Genomic DNA, 22,924 nt, shown 5'->3' on the forward strand with positions numbered 1-22,924 from the left:
GGACACACTACTGGGAAAGGAAACTCATCTCCCCCAGCACTGTGTTGTCTCCCATTGAGAGTTTGTGTGCTGATCCTGCCAATAGTAATAGCCCTTAGACTTACATACCGCTTCATACTGCTTTCCAGCCCTCTCTAAGCAGGTTACAAAGTCAGCATATTGTCCCCAACAATCTGGCTCCTCGTTTTACCGGCCTTGGAAGGATGGAAGGCTGAGTCAACTTTGAGCCAATCAGAATCGAACAGCTGGCAGTTGTCAGAGTTAGCCTGCAATACTGCATTCTAACCACTGCCCCACCACAGCAATAGGCATTAAAACAGCTGTCCTCAGTGTCAACTGACACAATTTTAAATCCTAGTTCTGAAGAGTCTTTTCAGAAGTATGGTCTACAAATGAAAGGTATAAATGCGATTGGATTGAATTGTATGGGCACCGTTAAAGGCAAACACATTAGGGACCATCTCCTCACAATGGAGAACAGCCACTGCTGATATGCAACTTTTGGCACAATTGCCCAGAATTATTTTGGCCCTCTGCCTTTAATCGGTTCTTCACCCCTGCTTTGAATGCTATGTGTGCTTCCAAAGAGTAAAATATCAATTTTATTTATTTATTTCTTATTTATTAATTAGACTTATATACCGCTTCATAGGGCTTTCAGCCCTCTCTAAGCGGTTTACAAATTTTTTTTAGCAAATTGAGTCAGCAACTTGCCCCCACAGTCCGGGTCCTCATTTCACCCACCTCGGAAGGATGGAAGGCTGAGTCGACCTTGAGCCGGTGAGATTTGAACCGCTGAACTGCAGATAGCAGTCAGCTAAAGTGGCCTGCAGTACTGCACCCTAACCACTGTGCCACCTCGGCTCATTTTTGTCTCGTAATTTGATAATAGAATTGAAGCTTGCTTCATATATTTATGGATTTAATTATCTAATTAAGTAAATTAGCTGAATTGAGTCACCAAGGAACATAAAATAAGATTGATGTGAAAATGACAATGCACACCGACACAGCTACTTTGTGACCTCTTGACTTTACAAAAATAAATGTCCAGGAAACTAACATATTTAGCACAAATTTATTCTATGATTAGCACTGATTCTTCCAGCTCTCTGGAAAGTCTGTATTTCACCCCACAACAAAAGCACAAAGGGAGATTTTTAACATGGAACTATGTCCATGATTGTAAGCAGATTTCTACTGAAATTCAGATGAACACAAACAAGAGACTTATTTTAGTCTTTTTCTGCCCCTAAGAAATAAATGTAGAAGAAAGCAGGAAGTGAGCCAGCAGGCACAATCCCAGCACACACACAGACACACTCAGACACACACACACATAATATTGTAAGAAGAGTTCTACTGGAAATTACTCTTTTATTCTACATTAGTGCAACTTTTCGTGGAAATTCACATCTTCTTGCATTTCACGGGCTTTGATCTTTAATGCGTGCCGATTTCCCTCATTATTTGCCTCTAAGTGCATGTCTGTGATACTCGATATCAATTGAAGAGTATCCCTTCAGGCGTCAGATAGAGCAGGCTTATGCTGTACAAAAGCTTACACAACAATAAACCCGTTCATCTTGAAAGTATTAAAAAGCTATGTCATATTTGCTGCAATAAGACAAAAAAGGAGCACACTCAATAATCTAGACACCATTATTCATAAATCCCTGAATAGTAAATATGGATTGACCACAGCTATTCGAGATGGGAGTAGTTTGTAACTGAATTATGATGAGTGTACTTTTAAGATTCTTTTATCTTTAAGTGAACATTTCTATTTTAAATAACTGCTTTTCGATGGCCTTTCCTTAGTTTGATCAGGCAGCTAATAATGAATTAGCCTGGGTTGACAAAACGGAAAAGACACTGATGTCTCTGGGTGACATAAGACTTGAGAGGGACCAGACCTTTGCTCAGCTGCAAATTCAAAAGGTAAACAAACCCCATTTTGTTATATGTTAAATCAATTCTCATTAAAAAATTTGATATTATTTATATTGCATGTGTTACGGTGTCAACTTCCCTGCTACTCTTAATAGCAATCTGTTTTGTGCTATGACTAGGGGTTTACCATGGAAATTTTGAAGCACAAGGATACAATAGAAGAACTTGTTTCATCTGGGGATGAGATCATGAAGACGTGTACAGAGGAGGAGAAACAAATTATGAAGGTAATAAGGCATTGCTTGCACTTATTTGGTAATGGATCTGGATATCTAAACACCGATCCAATTTTTAAAACTTGTGAAGCAACTGTTACTCCTATGCACCAGCTAGAGTTCATCTTCTAATGACTTAGGAGGCCCACAGAGGTAGTCCATCTTGATAGGGAGAAAAACAGAAAATATAATTGAATAACTGCTCATTAATTTATATACATGAATGTTCTTAGTAACGGTTACGATGAATGTACTGGTTTCTTGTAGAAAATCCACACACACATTTTAGCCATTGAGTGCATAGTAAGGTGTTCTGACCCCCCTCCTCCATCCAGTAACGAAAGCCGAGACAAGCGTAAAATGGAATGTCCTTTAATAACAAGACCAGAATCTCGGTGGCTGAAAGCCAAATAAACAAACAGATAAGGACCTTGGCAGCAAGTCTGACAAACCTTGGCAGCAATTCAGCAATCCAGCCTGCCAAGTTCGTTTCTCTTTATCCCAAATGTTGACTTCTGCAAGAAGGGCGTGGCACAAGCAGTCTCTTTTATAGTCTGGGAGAGGAGCTTAATGACCATCAGGTGAGCGTAATTACCTCCTGTAATTACGTAGTTGTTCTTGACGCCGAGTAGCCCTTCGACGGCGTGCATCCTGGAACAACTCACAGGTGGTTTCTGGATCACTGTCTCTTGTCTCCTCCCCACTGGTTCAAGGCTCATGCACCCCCTGGTGGCCAACCAGCCTCTCTGCGCCCTGCTCGGAGTCGGAACCCTGTCCAGGGTCCTCCACATCCTCCAGGGCCGACTCATAGGGCTCCTTGGAGTCTGGTGGCAGCTCCAACGGCTCCTGCTGGGCCACAACAGTAAGGGTATACTCTTTCAGCATAATTCTTCTTAGGGTATTCAGCTGGTGTGAAAACGTCATTCATTTTCACTAATTACCATCTGCAGTGCCATCTCCCACACTGAGGAACCCAGGGCCTTCTAGATTAGATACTTGAGAGAAATGAGAATTGCAGAGAGGACCTGATTTTTTAAAAAATGCAGTGTTATTTGATATGTTATTGGGAATACTCTGCTGAATATAAAGCCTTCTGGACATAGAAGAAACTCTTTGGCCCATTGAAAATAAAGTTTATGTTAAGGTTGGTTTCAAGAAGTTTGCCTAAACCCATTTACAGAATAGTCTTCTCCATAAAGGGCTGCCTGTTCATTTCCCGCCAGGATACATCACATCTTTAATCTTCCCGTTATTTCATACTTCACGGTTGTGCTTCCTTCTTATCCATCCCTACCTTTCTGTTAGTTAGTTTGTTTGTTCATTAATGAAAGTAAGACTATACACTTGTTGTGATGATAGATAGATATATGTATCGAGCATACCATTTTTCAAGTCTCTTGCGGATAAGTAGGTAAGAGAAATACTATCAAATACTAAAGAAAGCAAAATCCTATTTTATTAAAAATAGGATTGGAATTTTTATTCATTTATTTATTTATTTTATTTAATCGGTTTACCACCCATCTCACCACGAGGTGACTCTGGGTGGCTTCCTATCCTACCAAAGGGGGAAATTAAACCAAGGTTGAATAAATCTGTGATTCCTTAATTTTCTAATTTCTCACTCTGATCATAATAATTAAAAAAAGATCTACAATAGATGTGGAGATGTCCTTTTGAAGATTCGACTGCCGTCAGAGGCCAAACTGTTTCATATGGGCAAGAGGGCCTTCTTAGACTAGATGTATTTGGCCCGCACTCTCCCAATATTTAGGAAAATAATGAAAGCCCATCTGTTTCACCAATTTTTTAATTCTGGATTGGATTTTCTCTGTTCTTATGTTCTATAATTATCAATTGCCAAACCGTCGTAAGTGTTATATGGCTAGAACAGCAGGCTATGAACTTGGTAAACCAGTTAATAACAGTGTACAAATCGTTTGCCGAATTAAAATCTATACATGCTGCGGTTACATGATAACTTTCTTTACAGAACAAACTGGAAACTCTCCTGCATAAATACGATATGCTCTGTCAAATGAACTCCAAGAGAAACCTGCAACTAGAACGGGCTCAGTCTCTAGTGAGCCAGTTTTGGGAGACCTATGAAGAGATTTGGCCATGGCTAACTGAAACCGAGACCATCATCTCACAGCTTCCAGCACCAGCTCTTGAATATGAAACTCTGAGGCAGCAGCAAGAAGAACATCGGGTAAGGTCTCTGTGGAGATACTCAATCATTTGGTTCAGGTTGCGAGCATCTTTGAAGGTGCCATTGATTCCAAAAATCAATGCCATATTCTTTTCCTTACACAAAATCACACAATTTTTAAAATAATTAGGGCCGTGCAGTTTTGACACCTTTATTGTATCTTTCTCTCCGATTTGCGACAAGTAGCCTTCAACTTGTGACCACAATTGAGCCTACAATTTCAGCCGCTAAGCGAGACAGTTGTTAAGTGAGTTTTGCTCTGTTTTACAACCTTTCTTGCCACAGTTGTTAAGCGGATCACTGCAGTTGTTAGCACACTTAACACAGTTGTTAAGCACGACTAGCTTCTCCGTTGACTTTTCTTATAAGAAGGTCGCAAAAGAGAATCACATAATCCCGGGACATCGCAAGCACCATAAATATGAGTCAGTTGCAAAACGTCTGTATTTTGATCACGTGACTCTGGGGGATGCTGCAATGGTCATAAGTGTGAAAAATGGTCATAAGTCACTTTTTTCAGTGCCGTTGTAACTTTGAACAGTCACTAAACGAAGTGTCTGCCTGTATTGCTTTTATACTTTCAATTTGTTACCTTCTAAAAAATAAAATTTGGATTATATGCTTAATTTGGGATTATTTTCATCGGGCCAGAAACGCAATTAATAAAGACTGAATTTCATAAATAGCAGTGTCCTGAAATGAACTGTTATACTTCAGGGCATGAACATAGTTATAACCGTATGACAATATATATTTTTTTGTTTTTGTCATAAAGATGAAAACAAAGAACTTAAAGGATAAAATTCAACTTTAGTCCTTCTTAGAATAATTTAGAAACTGACAAGATTTAAGTTAGCGCTTAACTTAAATAATTGGGAATCTCCTAAATAAATATCATTTCATGGGATACTTCATTGTGTTTAATTTTAAAAGTATGCTATGAAAACCAGTGCTTTGAACAACCAGAATATTTTTAAAAACAGACTAGACAGTGTAGGCAGAAAACAGAACAACATAGGGCAACTAATAAAAACATCCAGCCAGTTATCCAGCACTAGAAGTGATTTATTAAGTACCAGCATTGTAAAAGCCAATTGTTTAAATGTGACTAAAAATAGCTTGCTAGTGTTTGAGAGTGCTATAACAAGCAGGCAAGTCAGAATGTTTTCAATTTTTATCCATAATGCACAGGCTTATTCTTTTTTTTTTTTACACCTATAGAAAGTATGGGTGCAATATTTCCTTTTAAGTGTACTTAAAAGATGCAATTTCTCTCACTTTATCCAGTTAAAGCAGTTTGGCTGTAGGCTGTGGTTAAATACATGCATCCAGTATGAGTTACTTGCTGGCGTTGTTTTTAGAAGAGATGTTTAGATTTTTCTCGCTATTTGAATTTGTAGGAGATGTAGACAACTAAAATGTGGCATAGTAAGCCTGACAAGTATTTTGCTCTGTTACAGCAACTGCGAGAGTTGATTGCCGAGCATAAGCCTCACATAGATAAGATGAACAAAACTGGACCTCAACTCCTGGAGCTGAGCCCAGAAGAGGGATTTTTAATCCAAGAGAAATATGTAGCAGCTGATGCTCTTTACAGTCAAATTAAAGAAGATGTCAAAAAGCGGGCCCAAACACTGGATGAAGCCATTTCTCAATCAACTCAGGTATTTTTTTTGGGGGGGGGGGTGTTCTTGCTGTTTTTAGAGACGAGGTGGCGCAGTGGTTAGGGTGCAGTACTGCAGGCCACTTCAGCTGACTGTTATCTGCAGTTCAGCGGTTCAAATCTCACCGGCTCAAAGGTTGACTCAGCCTTCCATCCTTCCGAGGTGGGTGAAATGAGGACCCAGACTGTGGGGGCGATATGCTGACTCTGTAAACCGCTTAGAGAGGGCTGAAAGGGTCTTCATATTTACGTTTACGAAGAACCAATTCCAAGTTCTCGTAGGTTTCCTTCCAAGAGTACGGAATGACCTACAGGTATTTTGTAGGACAAGGAAGTATTTTATACAGAACAATGATTATGTAAATATTTTGTTGGGCAGTTAAACCTTCTTCAGACTAATAGAGCCGAGGTGGCGCAGTGGTTAAATGCAGCACTGCAGGCTACTTCAGCTGACTGCAGTTCTGCAGTTCGGCTGTTCAAATCTCACCGGCTCAGGGTTGACTCAGCCTTCCATCCTTCCGAGGTGGGTAAAATGAGGACCCAGACTGTGGGGGGCGATATGCTGACTCTGTAAACCGCTTAGAGAGGGCTGAAAGCCCTATGAAGCGGTATATAAGTCTAACTGCTATTGCTATCTATCTATCTATCTATCTATCTATCTATCTATCTATCATCTACCCACCTACCTACCTACCTATCTATTTATCTATCTATCGGATTGTTGGGGGCGATATGCTGACTCTGTAAACCGCTTAGAGAGGGCTGAAAGCCCTATGAAGCGGTATATAAGTCTAACTGCTATTGCTATTGCTATGTGGTGCTAATTAATTTTGTTATCTCAAGATGGATAGCCTCCCCCCTCCCCCCTCTCCTGTTTCGGTTTGGTTCTTTGGGGGGGGGCATTTTTTGTGTGTCTCGCCCAGTTGCCCCTACTTATCCCTTCTCTTTTGCAGTTCCATGATAAGATAGAGTCAACGATTGAGAACCTGGACCGTATCGCTGAACGTTTGCGGCAGCCGCCGTCCATCTCAGCTGAAGTTGAAAAGATTAAAGAACAGATCAGTGAAAATAAGAACGTCTCTGTAGATTTGGAAAAACTACAGCCGCTGTATGAAACGCTCAAGCTGCGCGGAGAAGAAATGATTGCACGTTCAGAAGGCGCTGATAAAGACATATCTGCTAAAGGTAATGGAGGTTGCAGATTGGAAACTTAAAAACTTAAAAAGAGCCGAGGTGGCGCAGTGGGTAGAGTGCAGCACTGCAGGCCACTTCAGCTGACTGCTAGTTCTGCGGTTCGGCTGTTCAAATCTCACCGGCTCAGGGTTGACTCAGCCTTCCATCCTTCCGAGGTGGGTAAAATGAGGACCCAGATTGTTGGGGGCAATATGCCGACTCTGTAAAACCGCTTAGAGAGGGCTGAAAGCCCTATGAAGCGGTATATAAGTCTATCTGCTATTGCTAACTCCTTCCCTATTTTTGTTGGAAGCATTAAAAAGAAAAATGTAAACATCTGCAACAGGAGAATTATCTTGTATTAGCTGTTTCTGAAGGAAGGCATGTATGTTTCACGTTTTATATATAGTTGTACGTATATTTATTGCTTTATATTCCATTATTTATCTCACCCTTTTAATAGCACATTTTCAATCCCATAATATTTACATTGCAAGATAAATGCATGATAAATAATTTACACTAGCTCCTCTCAAGGACACGTCGATCCACTCTGCCTGTGTAACTCTCATGTTATTTTTGCTGCCTAGTTGTTCAAGATAAGCTCGATCAGATGGTTTTTATCTGGGAGGATATCCATGCTTTGGCTGAGGAAAGGGAAGCGAAGCTCCTTGATGTCATGGAATTAGCAGATAAGTTCTGGTGTGATCATATGGCTCTCATAGCCACTATCAAAGATACTCAAGATTTTATCAGAGAACTAGAAGGAGCAGGGATTGATCCTTCAGTGGTGAAGCAACAACATGAAGCAGCAGAGGTAAATAAAATACTTAGACTATCTAAAGGATGTGATTCTATGCCCACTGCCCGGAAAAAGTACATTAAGTACCATATCCCTCCTTCAAATCAAAATCCTTGTAGGATACTTCTAAAGAGGCTTCTATCAGTATGCACATTTCAGAAGACTTCACCATCCATGAATATTAAGATATAGATTAGCACTTGATATCCTAATACAATGGTATCAAGGTTACCCTTGATGGCTGGATTATTGCAATGCGCTCTACATGGGGCTACCCCTGAAAAGCGTTCCGAGACTACAGCTAGTCCAGAATGCAGCCGCGCGAGCGATATTGGGTGTACCGAGATACACCCATATTACACCTATCCTCCGCGAGCTGCACTGGCTGCCAATTGGTCTCCGAACACAATTCAAGGTGTTGGCCATTACCTTTAAAGCCCTACATGGCTCAGGACCAGCGTATTTGTGAGACCGCCTACTGCCACATACCTCCCAACGGCCGATAAGATCCCACAGGGTGGGCCTCCTTAGGACGCCGTCAGCCAGACAGTGTCGGCTGGCGGGGCCTCGGAGGAGAGCCTTCTCTGTGGCTGCTCCGACCCTGTGGAACCAGCTACCCCCAGAGGTCCGGACCTCACCCACCCTCATGGCCTTCAGAAAAGTTGTTAAGACCTGGCTGTTCCGGCAGGCCTGGGGCTGTTGACCTTACTATGTAGGGTCCAGCCCCAATCATGCGTGTTGGTGGATTTTTAATTTTTTTTATTTTTATTTTTATTTTGTTTGTCTTCTTTCTTGTTCTGTGTAAGAACAAGATTCAATTCAATATACCCTCTCTGATCGGTTCCACCGCAAATGCGCGCACAAGAAAAGCGCGCCTGACAAAACCGCGGTGTCTAAAGCGCGGTGACAAAACCGCGCGACGAATGAGCGACTAATTAGCCCTAAAGCGCGCCGACAAAAGCGCGCCGACAGAAGCACGCTGTAACGTAACCCTCAACCTAACCCTAAACCTAACCCTAAACCTAACTGTAAGTCTTACCTTAAATGAAATCGCGCTTTTGTCAGCGCGCTGTTGTCGGCGCGCTGTTGTCGGCACGCTTTTGAAATCGCGGTTTTAGCGCCGCGGTGTTGTCGGCGCGCTTATGACGTTCGCGCTTTTGACGGGTCACGCTCTGATCCCCACTCTTCTCCTCTCCCTCCTCTCCCTTAGTCGAAAAGCTAAGTAGGCCTGGACCTAGATAATACTTCGTTGCCCTCTATAGAATCCTAGGACTGTAAGCTAGTTTGAAGAAAAGCAAAACTTCAAGGAGTCCAAGTAGTATTGTATTTTTTCAGTCCTAGAAATAGACATCCCATCACAATGGCTTGTGTTCCTTTGGAAAAACATGTGCCACCAAGACTTTTCCTACAGATTATGCTATCATGATGTGTTAAAGCTTAAGAAATGTGACCTATGAGAAACATATTTTGAAAGGGATGCTAGTATTCACCTTATTTTCTAAGAATTATGACGGATGTACGGTATTTATAATATTAATTCTCTGAACGATGAGGAAGACTAAAGTGCTTCTGCATTAACTTCCTATCGAGTTGGGAGAAGAGATCAGAGTTCTTGACCCTCAGGCAACATACAAGTTTAATTATCATAATTATTAAACATAGACAATATGTTGTGCTCTTTAAATCCCCCTAGGAAGTAAGCCATATTTGTCCTTAAAGCTAATGTGCTTTTCCTAAATATTAGTATGATAGTTTGCAAAATCATGTGGTTTCTTTTTTTTCTCAGTCCATCAAAGAAGAGATAGATGGGTTACAAGAAGAACTTGATGCTGTTGTGAATCTTGGCTCTGAACTCATAGCTGCATGTGGTGAACCTGAGAAACCATTAGTCAAGAAAAGTATAGATGAGGTACGGATCATGTAAATGTTTGATGCTTGAAGTTTCTCTGAAGGGACTAGAAGCCTCTAATTTTGGGGGAGCATGGCTTATATTGAGACAGACACTGATTTAGTTCTACAGAATTTTCAATACCAATTGTCTGGTATTGAGCTGAGGTGGCGCAGTGGTTAGAGTGCAGCACTGCAGGCCACTTCAGCTGACTGCTATCTGCAGTTCGGCGGTTCAAATCTCACCGGCTCAGGGTTGACTCAGCCTTCCATCCTTCCGAGGTGGGTGAAATGAGGACCCGGATTGTTGTTGGGGGCGATATGCTGACTCTGTAAACCGCTTAGAGAGGGCTGAAAGCCCTATGAAGCGGTATATAAGTCTAACTGCTATTGCTATTGTCTGTGATCTCAGATTTTTTTTTAGTTCTACTAATTGAACTGTATATTTTCAACATATGTTCTTCTATTAAACAAAATAAAGCCACTGCAGTCCTAAAGTTTGAATAGAATTCAATGGAATTGAATAGAAAGAAATTCTAATCTTAATTGGAAATCACATTAAATTTAGTAACTAATAATTACTCTCCCCCTCCTTGAAATTTTAGGGAGACTTAGACTATTGTTTGCATTGTAATCAATGTTTTTAATATATATTTTTTAAAGACGTAAATACTCTTGTTCTTTTAATTTTATTCACCAATTAAAATGTAGCTAAATTCCATTTGGGATGGTTTAAATAAAACATGGAAGGAGCGTGTTGACAAGCTTGGAGAAGCTATGCAGGCTGCTGTTCAGTATCAAGACGGACTGCAGGTATAATTTTTAATCAAGTTTGTTTATAATCTTTAATATTTAGAAGGGTGTTTCTTGAAAATGAAACTACCAATTAGGGATCATGAAATGTTTTGATAATCACCTAATTATTTCTTGCAATTTATAAACATAGGGTTGTGCATGTTTTGTGATTTGACAAAAGTATTTCTGATCAGAGAAGTAATAGACTATTTTTGTTTTGAGCATCTGTCTTTTTTTGTAAGTGATGGGGGTCGAGGAGAAAATTTGAAGTGTTGTGCTGTCTTTGGGAATCATCTCAACCCCCCCCCCCCCACTTTTCCAAGATAGCTCAAATTACATTGTCTTCAGAAGTCTTGGCCTGTCCCTAATCCAAAAACCTTTCCAAAGGGGTCTAGGACAGCTTAACAAAAAAACAAAAAAACATTCTTTAATCTCCTTTGTTTTAACAAATTTTAGACTGTGTTTGTTAAAAAGCTATACCGTGTACGGGCTCTGGGAAGTCGGGGGGAGGGAAGGGAGGTGGGGTCTTAGGAGGGAGGGGGGAGGGGGGAAATATAGTATGTGTTAGATTTTAAAGTAACACGATTGCACTTGTATACTGTTGCTCTTTAATTCTAGTGTAAAAATAGGACAAGCTGAATATATTGATAGATAGTAGAAATACACCGAAGGGAGGAGCAGAGGGAAAGAAGAAAGAGGGGTAGAGAGGGTGGGAGAGAGGATCGGAGGGAGGGTGAGAAGGAAGGGAGGGAGTGTATTGGGAGAGAGGAGTGATAGAAGAGGAGGGGAAGTAGGGTAGAGGGGAATGTTGGAGGGAAGAACGAAAGTTGGAGGGGGGCGAAAGAAAGGGTGTATGGTGGGTCGAAGTGGTATATTGGGTTTGTATTTTGGGGGGTATTGTTGACAAGAGGGAGGGCTGTGTTTATTGTTCAATGTTATATGCCCCGGTTATGCACAGTATATATGTGACTGTACGAAATGAAATGAAAATAAAACATATTTACATTAAAAAAAACAAACCAGAAATAATGTTGAAGAAACAGTGGCAGATAACATTTATTGCACTGAGTTATCCCATGTGGAATTGTCTGTGGCAAAATTGTCCCATGGTGAAATGGTTGTGGCAAGACGGCCACAATGAGTTGGCCATAGCAAAGTGTTCCGTTCCCGAAGACTGCACAATGCAGGGCAGTGGGCAGGAAACTTTTGCCATAGAAGCTGGGTCCCAGAAGAGACAACAAAGGCAGTGAGACAGTAGGCGCAAAAGGTGACAAGGGGAACTGGGAAAGAAGGCAGCTGGATGAAGGAATGCTTCCTGGTGTTTGGTTGGAAGTGAAGGACTGCTCGCAGGCTTGCTTGCTTGCTGGGCCAGGCTGAAGCCGCATGGAGCTGGGGAGAGAAGATAGCTGGGCAAATGAATATTTGCTGGCACTTAAGTGAGACTTCCTGGGTTGTGGCAGGTAGCCATTGAGCTATATGGTTCTGTGGCTGCTTATGGCCTCACAAGGCAATGTGAAGGATATCCAAAACAGCAGAGATGGGGGAGGAGACAGGCGGGTGGGGGGAGTGGAAGCACCAGTGGTGAAATTCATTTTTTTTTTTTGCTACCGGTTCTGTGGGTGTGGCTTGGTGGGCATAGCGGGGCAAGGATACTGCAGAATCTCCATTCCCTCCCCACTCCCCACTATCCAGAATTGGTATTTGCCGGTTCTCTGAACTACTCAAAATTTCCTCTACCGGTTCTCCGGAACCTGCTGAATTTCACCCCTGGGAAGCTCCTCAGTAGTATAAGTGTGTGTGTGTGTGTGTGTGCTACAAAACGCCAAAATTTTGATCATGCTGGGGCACTGCAATAAACATAATTTCATGCACACGTCATAACCCCCCCCCCCGCAACATTACTTTGACTGAATGAATGGTTATTAGTCAAGGATTACTTTATTGAAAGTATGTACAAGTAGTGTCCAACCTATAACTTCAACTGGGTTTGGAATTTCTGTTCCTAAGCGACGTGATCTTTAAGCATCAACACATGACTTTACACGCTTTTACAACCAATTTTTACCATGGTCATTAAGCGAATCACCACAGTTATTAAATGAATTAGGTTTCGCCAATTGATTTGGCTTGTCAGAATCTGGCTGGGAAAGGTGTAACTTGTGATCACGTGACCATCAGACACAGCAGTCATTGTAAATGCGAGCCAGTTGGGCAAGTGTCCAAATTTGATCACATGACTCTGGGTGTGGCGCAGTGGACGTAACTTTGAGGACAGGTGGTAAGTCACAAATTCTGATGCTGATGTAACTTTGAATTATCATTAAACTAATGGTCATGTTGATGACTATCTATTCAGTTGCAATCAGAGTTCACCTGACTTTTGGTTAGGATACTTGATTTCTCTGTAGATTTTTCAAGCAAAGCCTTTGAAAAGGGTAAGTGGTTAAAGTATGGAAAAAGATTAAATGTTAAATCTCTTTTGTCAGCCTCGTTGCTGTGCAATTTCCACATTAAATGCCCCTTTTAATATATATCAATAAATTAAACCTATAAAATCTATTCAGCAGTTCCAAATAGTTTTTCTTCTGAAATTTTTTATAGTGCTTTTGGATTTGAACAAATTTCATTGGATTGAAGTTCAAACTATTCATAGTTATTTGTGACGTCTATAATGGTAGAAGGTTGGATTTCACCCAGTGAACATTATCTCACACTTTATAAAACCTTGTTGTATTACCTCATTGGTCTTACTACATATCACCTGCTCAGCACATCATAGGTTTTAACATAACTGGGTCTTTTACAATTCCAAATGAAATCTCTGCTTCACCACTTTGGCTCATAGACATTATCCATCTATGACAGATAATGCATATTATCGATGCCAAAATTTTCCAATCGTTAGAAGTATTTTACTCTAAACGGCGATTTTGTACCTATTATCTGAACAGGTCCCATTAATCTTAGTAGACTAAGTGATTAGGCCACTAAGTACTGATTTGAAGTCAGTTTCTTGTATTAAATATTGTCATCTTGTAGGGCTGAGGAAGTGTGCCTTCTCTGTCACAGCCCCCATCCTCTGGACCGTGCCTTCTTTGAGAAATTTATTTATTTATTTTATTTATTTATTAAATTTTGTATGCCGCCCACTCTCAAAAGAGACTCAGGGCGGCTTACAATAAAAGGGAGGGGGGATATATAAAAAAAACAACAACAGTTTAAAATTACACAACAGTCACAAACCTGAAGTGGGGCTGGACAACTCAACAGCCTCATGCCTGCCGGAACAGCCAGGTCTTAGTCGCTTTGCGGAAGGGCGGAAGGGTAGTGAGGGTCCGGATCTCGACGGGGAGCTCGTTCCAGAGGGCCGGAGCTGCAACAGAGAAGGACCTCCCCCGGGGTGTCGCCAGCCGACATTGGCTGGCAGATGGAATCCGGAGAAGGCCTAGTCTGTGCGATCTAATCGGTCTTTGGGAGGTAATTGGCAAGAGGCAGTTTCCATTAAAGGATGGAAAAAGGGGCTTGTGCCCATGCCCCATCCCCAGCGTTATTTTTCCCGGCACAAACGGCAAAAGCTGCAAAGCCCACCCCCTCCAAGCAGTGCCGAAGGTGGCGGGGAAGTAGCCTAAGTCTAATGGCGCCTTTACTTCAACCAGGAAGAAGCTCCCATGAGTGGGAAGCTACCCATCACGGCAGCACCAAAGGAAATGCCGCTAAACTGCCTTCCTGGTGTTTCCCGTAGAGTTAGAACTGAGCGGAAAGTTAACGGCTCAGCTTCCCAACGTTAAAGGAAGCCTCACTACATTTTGGTGTTGAAGAAGGACTGCATCACAGGCGGTATTCTGCCAGTTCTGACCGGTTCTCCTGAAATTGTGGGTGGTTCTGTCCACCCGCCTTGGCTCTACGACATCCCATTTAGGTCCTTTTTTTAGGCAAACCGCATGCACGGAAGGCGGAGCGCGCGCACTCACTTTTGCGAACCGGTAGGAAAAGTAAGTGAATACCACCCCTGGACCGCATCAGTGTTAGGTCTGTGGCATCTATAGGTGGAAGATTCCATATCGGCAAGTTCTTAGAGATGACCGAGGACATCTTGATTGAAGTTACATAGAGATATTTTGGCACCTGTGGCAGACTCAAAATGGCGAATACGCCATCATGATGCAGGTCCAATTTGCACACACAATAGAGACAGGACTTCTAAGAGCCGAGGTGGCGCAGTGGTTAGGGTGCAGTACTGCAGGCCACTTCAGCTGACTGCTAGTTGCAGTTCGGCGGTTCAAATCTCACCGGCTCAAGGTTGACTCAGCCTTCCATCCTTCCGAGGTGGGTGAAATGAGGATCCAGACTGGGGGGGGCGATATGCTGACTCTGTAAACCGCTTAGAGAGGGCTGAAAGCCCTATGAAGCGGTATATAAGTCTAACTGCCATTGCCATTGCCATTCTATCTTGTCTATTCATTTCTCTCTCCCCCCCTCTCTCTCCCTCCCTCCCTCATTCCCTCCCTCACACACACACACACACAAACACACCAATGCTCATGACCTGATGTCCAGCTCTGAACTTCCTTCAAAGGTCATTGAAGACATTCAAGATCCCAGTAAATGAATTGGCAGCTATCAGAGGAAGCTCTTCTGTTCTAGACCAAAAGGCTATAATATCCTGTGTTAGAGGAGACAGGACTCCCCCCCTCTAAATCCTAAAACCACTTCAGAATATTCTCTAAACTTCAGAGCAACTGGGATGGGGGTGGGGGAAGAACGTGTCATGATGTCATTACGTATAAAGTCAAATCAGAATTTCAAAAGAAACGGCGAAATGTACAATATGAGGATAATAAAAGTATAAATGTATGAATTCTTGCAGTTCTTCTAACGTAGCAAAGAGTATTCTCTATGTACACAGCTCATTGTCAATGTGCTACATCATTATTTGCCCTTTTGTTTTAATTATATTATTTTAACAGGCTATGTTTGACTGGGTGGATATTGCTGGTAGCAAATTAACTTCCATGTCACCAGTTGGAACAGAGCTGGAAACAGTAAAACAGCAAACAGAAGAGCTGAAGGTATGAGCCCTAACTTTTTCTTTTAAATCTTCTTTGGGAGGGGATAGTATTTTGCAAGTTCTTTGCACTGTGTATAAATGGAATTCCTTCATGTCTTGTGAGTATAACATAAAATGAAATTCTTTTTTTGCGAAAGATAATTGTGAGGGGTATTTTTTTAATAAACAAGGTTATTTCTACTAACTGCCTTGTTTTCTTAAGCAATCTGTTTCCCCTTTAAAGTATGGGCGAGCTCCTTAATTTTGGATACCATGGAGTATTTTTAAATTTTCAGAATTCATTCCCTTTCCAGCCTTCTGGTGTTTGAAACAGAAAACCCCAGTGAATTCCAGAAGATGGCTTAGAATGAAAAGATGACTCATTCTCTTCATAATACCTGGATACTTAATTGTGCCTTTTACGCAGGAAGCAGAGATAATGTGGGATATCCTGTTTTGCAGCGCTAGATGATCCAGTCTTAACTCTTGTTTTTTGGCCTGTACAAAGCTGAGGTGGACAAGTTGTAAAAATAAACAGGAAACCATCCGCCAAGCGAGCTTTTACAGTGGTTTGACACTGAAAATTTAGGATTCCAGCATTTCTATTAGAATTGAAAGCAAGGATTAAGAAATCGTTAGGGATTGAGTCAGACAATTATAGTGATACATCACCCTGGCTTAGCAGAATGTGAAACATTTCTGCGTGTCTCTGCTTTAATTCTTTTGTAATCACTGCATAAGTCACCCAGATGCCCCTCTCAATATCTTTATTAGAGAGACAGTTGGAGCCACAAAAACCAATTTTTTTTAAATCTTGGACTGGGTGGAAGGTGGGAGAAGTCCACTGTATCATAAGCTTTGTTGGAACGGAGAACAGTACCTAATGGCATCCTTTCCACGTGGGGCTTTGGAAAAAAACTGCCTTACCCCTGTACATCTAGATCAAATTGTGTTGTATGATATGTGTCTGTTCTTAGTTTGTTCTAATAAAATTTATTAAAAAGGACTTTAGAGCTTTGAAGCAATGGCTTTTAATAATATATAATGGCTTATAAATCCCTAAAAGTTGAAATGCAATACAAAAAGTAGGCTATGTGTTATTCTTTTCTCCCTCCCCCCTCTATGCATCTAGAAAAAAGTTCTCTGATTTATTTTACATCCTCCTTTCATATGCTTTGGTTAAAAAAATAGGAGCAGTTTTTTTTTAAAAAAATAGGATACAAATGAATATGTCCACATGGTAGCCATCGACTACCATTTAAATGGACAACCATTTAAATAGGAGCCAGCCGTGTGCAGCAGCTGCCAAAAAAGCCAACACAGTTCTAAGCTGCATAAACAGAGGGAGAGAATCACGATCCCGTGAAGGGTTGATACCACTTTATAATGCCTTGGTAAGGCCACACTTGGAATACTGCATCCAGTTTTGGTCGCCACGATGTAGAAACGATGTGGAGAGACTAGAAAGAGTGCAGAGAAGAGCAACAAAGATGATTAGGGGACTGGAGACTAAAACATATGAAGAACGGTTGCAGGAACTGGGTATGTCTAGTTTAATGAAAAGAAGGAGTAGGGGAGACATGATAGCAGTCTTCCAATATCTCAGGGGTTTTCACAAAGAAGAGGGAGTCAAACTATTCTCCAAGGCACCTGAGGGTAGGACAAGAAGCAATGGGTGGAAACTAATCAAGGAGAGAAGCAACTTACAACTGAGGAGAAATTTCCTGACAGTTAGAACAATTAATCAGTGGAACTGCTTGCCTCCAGAAGTTGTGACTGCCCCAACACTGGAAGTCTTTAAGAAGATGTTGGATAGCCATTTGTCTGGAACGGTATAGGGTTTCCTGCCTAGGCAGGGGGTTGGACTAGAAGACCTCCAAGGTCCCTTCCAACTCTGCTATTGTATTGTATTGACTTCGATTCTATTTCAGACAGAAAGAAGGTGAAGAGTTACAGAGTTTTGGACTTGTCAAAGCTTTGTGTCGTAAGTTACCCAGGGGTCAAAACTGTTCAGTCACAGACGAGGTGGTGTGTGTGTGAGAGAGAGAGAGACTCGTGTGTGATATATATTGCTATGGTTTCCCTCTCTTCAGTTAATTTCTTCTGGGGATGGGTCTCTGCACCAGGTGTAATTGGGTTCAGTCATTTCCAGGGCAAAGCTCTATCAACATTACTTTCACTTTGAGGAAGCTTTTAAAGACTTCAAAGTCTTTATAGACTAAATTGAGTGTGAAACATTTCAAACATAAGAATGATGGAAGTATGCTGTCCATTTATACTTCAGGAAGAAAAGGTGTGCTTTGATTGTCTAATTTATGAAGAATACTGGGTTAGAAAGTTCTATAGATTGCATTCTGTTCCCAGAAAAGTCTTCTTTCCCTAGGAAGAAGAAAAGATCTTCAACATTTTACAGCAATTTCTCTTTTAGAGACGTTGGGTTCCTTTTGTGCTTTTTGCTAAAATATAAGTTTTCCATAAGCAGAAACCTGCGGAGGTCTGACACTAAATTTCACAATAAACGAATAAGGTCAAGGTGTCCTTATTCCCCTTTGATATTTCTCTTCTTGAATTTCTGCAGCAATTTAAAAAAGAAGCCTACCAACAGCAAATAGAAATGGAACGGCTGAACCATCAGGCCGAACTGTTGTTGAAGAAAGTCACAGAGGAAAATGAGAAGCATACTGTTCAAGATCCTTTGTGTGAACTCAGGTTGTTATGGGAATGCCTAGAGGATAAAATCATTAGCCGCCAGGTAAATTAGGCTTGGCTGAAAGTTTACTCGACTCTTATCTAGCAGAATATCTTCTGAAATTGTAATGGAATATTTGAACTAAATAATACGGCATTAAGATCTCTGAATTTCAAATGCAATCGTATCATTTGTTGTAACTAATACATAATGGTGTCTAATTAATTATGTGTGTTAAATATTGATCAGATATAGGCTTAGTCATTCTATTTCTTTTATTCGTAATTTAATAAACTTATATGCCGCCCAATCCCGTAGGACTCCGGGCGGCTTACAAATACAAGAATAAAACAAAAAATAAAAAATAGGGAAAGGACGAGAACAGATTTAAAAGGAACACACCATACACTCGACTTAGATAGGGGCTGGACCTCATTCATGGGTCAACAGCCCCAGGCCTGCCGGAACAGCCAGGCTTTGGTGGCTTTTGGGAAGGCCGAGAGAGTAGGAAGGGTCTGGATCTCCACGGGTAGATCGTTTCACAGGGCCGGAGCAGCTACAGAGAAGGCTCTCCCCCGAGGGGCCGCCAGCCGGCATTGTCCAGTCGACGGCACCCGGAGGAGGCCCAGCCTGTGAGTTCTAATCGGCCGTTGGGAGGTATGTGGCAGGAGGCGGTCTCGCAGATATCCCGGCCCTAGGCCATGTAGGGCTTTAAAGGTGATAACCAGTTTTAAGAATTTTTAAACAATATATAACAAGTTGAAAAGAAATGGCACAACAAACATTAATATCTCCAGCACATTCCTGAACTTGCTATGTTTCCCACCAGTAGATTAATAGTAATAGATTTCTTACTAGTTTTCTTTTTCCTAGTTCTTTTTCCCCTCTTTATGGTTAAATTGTTTTAAAAGCCCTGTTTTGTACTCTAAATCATGTTATATTATTTATTATGTTTCACTAATGCAATTTTTAAAAATGAGAAAACAAGATACTGCATCTGTCAGGGTTCCAAGTAACACCCCCAACGAAAAAAGACTCCGAGGTTTATTCACTTATTCTCGTAAGCCGCCTTGAGTCGCCATGTGTGAATGGGTGGCAATATAAATTTTCTAAATAAAATTAATTAATTAATACACAAGTTCACAGTGAGCATATTCTGAGACTTTGATTTTATTAAGATGTGACTCCCAATCTATAATGAAGTTGTAAAGTCACTAACTTTTACATTAACCTCTCATGGGGTAAATAAGGTAAATGTAAACCACTCAAGAATTCTTAAATAATTAGAATAAAATATGTTACTAGGATTAAATGCTCTTGTCTAATCTGGTTCTCAGATTGTATTTTATATATAAAATAAATGTTCGGATGGCACTTGTAGGTGTTCGTATGAGTTTTCCACACACGTTGAAATGATTGAGGATTTAGCCATTTGTGTCATGATTTCAATTTTTTATACTCTTGTTTTTGAACAGCATAAACTGGAAGGTGCTTTATTAGCTTTGGGGCAGTTCCAGCATGCGCTGGACGAGTTGCTGACATGGCTGACACATACTGAAGACCTGCTGAATGAACAGAGGCCAGTGGGAGGTGACCCCAAAGCTATTGAAATTGAGCTGGCCAAACATCATGTACGTAACTGGAATTTCTGGGCTTCGTTGTTAGATATGATGACTGAATGGAAATAACTGCTCCATATTAACAGTTGAAATAGGTCAGATTTTGAAAAAAAAAGGTCTGTATGGGGGTCTCAAACCTCAACAGAGTGCATGAAAGCAGAACTCAGGAAAAAGCAAGCATATTTCAGAAGCCAAACTCCTGTGCAGACGAATCCAAAAAAAACGAGAGCCTAGTTAATCATGTGCCAATCCACAATCGGTCAGGAAACCAGAAGGAACACATATTCAGGAATTCAGGTTCAAGGCTTGAAAATTTGTTTCTTAATTGAAGACTGACCCCCCAAGCCCCTTTTTTTATAGCACTGACTCCTGCATGTCTATTTTCTTGAGTCTTCTCTTTTGCTTTATTTTATTTATCTTATCAAATTCATATGACCACCCATCTCACAAAAATGACTCTGGATGGCATGCAGCAAAAATATGTAAAACAACAAACATACGGAACACAGTTATATTTCTGCTTGTGTGCAGGAAAAATAATTTCTTCTCCTCAGGATATCGGTTAGGTGACTCCAAGCTCATTTTTTTTCTATTATACTTTGTTTAAATCATTAAAACCACAAGTCACAATTGCATTTTCCCCATTTTATACAAAAAGTCTAAAAGGGATCTCTAGTCAACCATAAATGTAGTATTGTCTTTTCAAGTGTCTTTCTCTCCCCCTCCCTCTTCCTCTCCCTCTCTCTCCCCTAATTCATAGGGTTAAAGTCATATAACTAAAACAAATAATAATAAATAATATTTGGGATTTGTGGATTTTAGCTAGTATTTAAGAGAACCCTCACATTTCATCCCTGTATCAAGAACCGCAGTATAAACAATATGCTGTCTCCTTGAGGTACATTAAATGAACCAATAAAAAGTATCCTGATTTGACAGAACCATGATGGTGTAGTGGTTAGAATGCAGTATTGCAAGGTAAAACTGCCCATAAACTGGGGTTCAATCCTGACTGGCTCAAAGTTGACTCAGGCCTCCATCCTTCCAAGGTCAGTAAAATGAGGACCCAGATTGTTGGAGGCTGGCTCTGTAAAACGGCTTAGAGAAGGCTGTAAAGCACTATGAAATGGTGTATAAGTCTATTGCTATTGCTTCACTACAGCAGTAGTGGCAACTTTAAGATGTGTGGACCTCAACTTCCAGAATGCTCCAACTGCTCTAGAATATCCCAAATAAGTAAGAATTGTTTTTCGAAGTGGGTTCTTTTAATATCTCAAAGGAATTCACTCAATTATGCAAGCCTAATTTGTACTATTTCTAAATATCACCAATTTGGTTTTATTGAAATGATGTTATTACAGAGGGAACGGAATGAAAGGAGCGATTTAGAAAACAGAAAGGAATTACACGTTTTTGTTCCTCCAGGTGTTGCAAAATGATGTCTTAGCTCACCAGTCTACTGTGGAAACAGTTAAAAAAGCAGGAAATGATCTGATTCAATCAAGTGCTGTGGAAGAAGCTAGTAATCTGCAAAGCAAACTTGAGCTTCTGAATCAACGATGGGAAAACGTCTTGGAGAAAACAGAAAAAAGGAAACAGCAGCTAGACAGTGCTTTGATCCAGGTATGTATGAGAAGTGTAAAAGACCACCCAGGTGTATTGAGTAGAATTTGGGCCTATTGAAGCCAAAGGTAGGTACTTTAAAATTGTCCTTACACTTTGCTATCTCTTCAATAGAAAAACATTGGAACCTAGTTTTTTTTTTGTTTTTAAAATAAATTACTAATAGCTTGAAATACTTAATTAGGAATCTTAAATTGGACAAATTCAGTGGTGGGATTCAGCCAGTTCGCACCTATTCGGGAGAACCGGCTGGTAACTTTCTAAGTAGTTCGGAGAACCGGTTGTTGGAAGAAATCTCCTTTTGTTTTTTCCCCACTTTACAGGGCTAATCCTGTAAGGAAGGCAGGAAGGAAACATTCTGGTGTTGTTTCTAGCCTAATCTTTATTGCCCTGCTTACAGAAACTGCCTCTCCGGTTAACCCTTATTACATTATAACAGCTAAGGCGAAGCGCCTATCGACTTGAGTGACGTTGAGTTGGCCACGCCCACCCAGTCACATGACCACCAAGCCACGCCTACCCAGATAGTCATTAGGGCAGAGAACCAGTTGTTAAATTATTTGAATCCCACCACTGGACAGATTGTTCTGTGTGTATTTTTAGCTTCCAAATGGAAATTCCCAGTCATAAATTGGGATTTGAACTGTAAATCCATGATCAGAAGTACATTTTATATAATTGGTATAAGGTTACCTAGTTTTTTTGTTTCCTTTTTATTCTTCTCACTCAAGAGCATTTCACTGTTATGTATAATTTTTTGCTTTAACCTTTTGTTTTGTTTTAAAAATTAAATTTAACAGTTTTGTTTTGTTTAGGGAATTCTTAATTTAACAGCATTTTCCTTTTAGGTTTGTAGGCTTTTAAAAATCCTGTGATTTACTGTGTCCCACTTTTGCAATGTCTTAGCTGATACAGCATGCCTGGGTCATGAAATATACCCTGAAGTGTTATGATGACATTTTGTTTAGGCCCAGGGTTTCCATGGTGATGTTGAAGACTTACAACAATGGTTGACAGAAACGGAGCGTCATCTTTTGGCATCAAAACCTGTTGGTGGCTTACCAGAAACTGCAAGAGAGCAGCTTAATACCCATATGGTAAGGATCTTAGTAGTTACAGATGGCCCAAATTTGGAAAACTAATGCTTTGTGGCTGTTTGGAATGAAAAAAAAAATGCAAATTCTGCAGAGGAAAATAACTCTAAAGGCGTTATTTTTTTTAAAATTACCATAGGTGAACAATCCTC

The 22,924-nt window shown here is 40.7% G+C and overlaps 1 protein-coding gene across 8 annotated transcripts in view; it reads left to right on the plus strand.

Annotated features, from left to right (window-relative positions):
• DST (dystonin) overlaps nucleotides 1–22,924 on the plus strand; it is a 410,298-nt gene that overhangs the window by 334,923 nt on the left and 52,451 nt on the right. For all 8 annotated transcript variants that reach the window (XM_087718947.1, XM_087718939.1, XM_087718941.1 and 5 more), the window contains 13 exons: nucleotides 1,822–1,941; nucleotides 2,073–2,180; nucleotides 4,162–4,380; nucleotides 5,841–6,044; nucleotides 6,997–7,228; nucleotides 7,807–8,033; nucleotides 9,805–9,927; nucleotides 10,617–10,718; nucleotides 15,668–15,769; nucleotides 18,326–18,499; nucleotides 19,912–20,067; nucleotides 21,481–21,678; nucleotides 22,647–22,775. In XM_087718947.1, the coding sequence (XP_087575073.1) occupies nucleotides 1,822–1,941; nucleotides 2,073–2,180; nucleotides 4,162–4,380; nucleotides 5,841–6,044; nucleotides 6,997–7,228; nucleotides 7,807–8,033; nucleotides 9,805–9,927; nucleotides 10,617–10,718; nucleotides 15,668–15,769; nucleotides 18,326–18,499; nucleotides 19,912–20,067; nucleotides 21,481–21,678; nucleotides 22,647–22,775 (2,094 nt within the window). The remainder of the gene's footprint in view (nucleotides 1–1,821; nucleotides 1,942–2,072; nucleotides 2,181–4,161; nucleotides 4,381–5,840; nucleotides 6,045–6,996; nucleotides 7,229–7,806; nucleotides 8,034–9,804; nucleotides 9,928–10,616; nucleotides 10,719–15,667; nucleotides 15,770–18,325; nucleotides 18,500–19,911; nucleotides 20,068–21,480; nucleotides 21,679–22,646; nucleotides 22,776–22,924) is intronic.

The sequence above is a fragment of the Thamnophis sirtalis genome, unplaced genomic scaffold (genome assembly GCF_051295495.1).
Source record: "Thamnophis sirtalis isolate CommonGarterSnake01/CBP01778 unplaced genomic scaffold, rThaSir2_p1.2 scaffold_6, whole genome shotgun sequence".
NCBI lineage: Eukaryota > Metazoa > Chordata > Lepidosauria > Squamata > Natricidae > Thamnophis > Thamnophis sirtalis.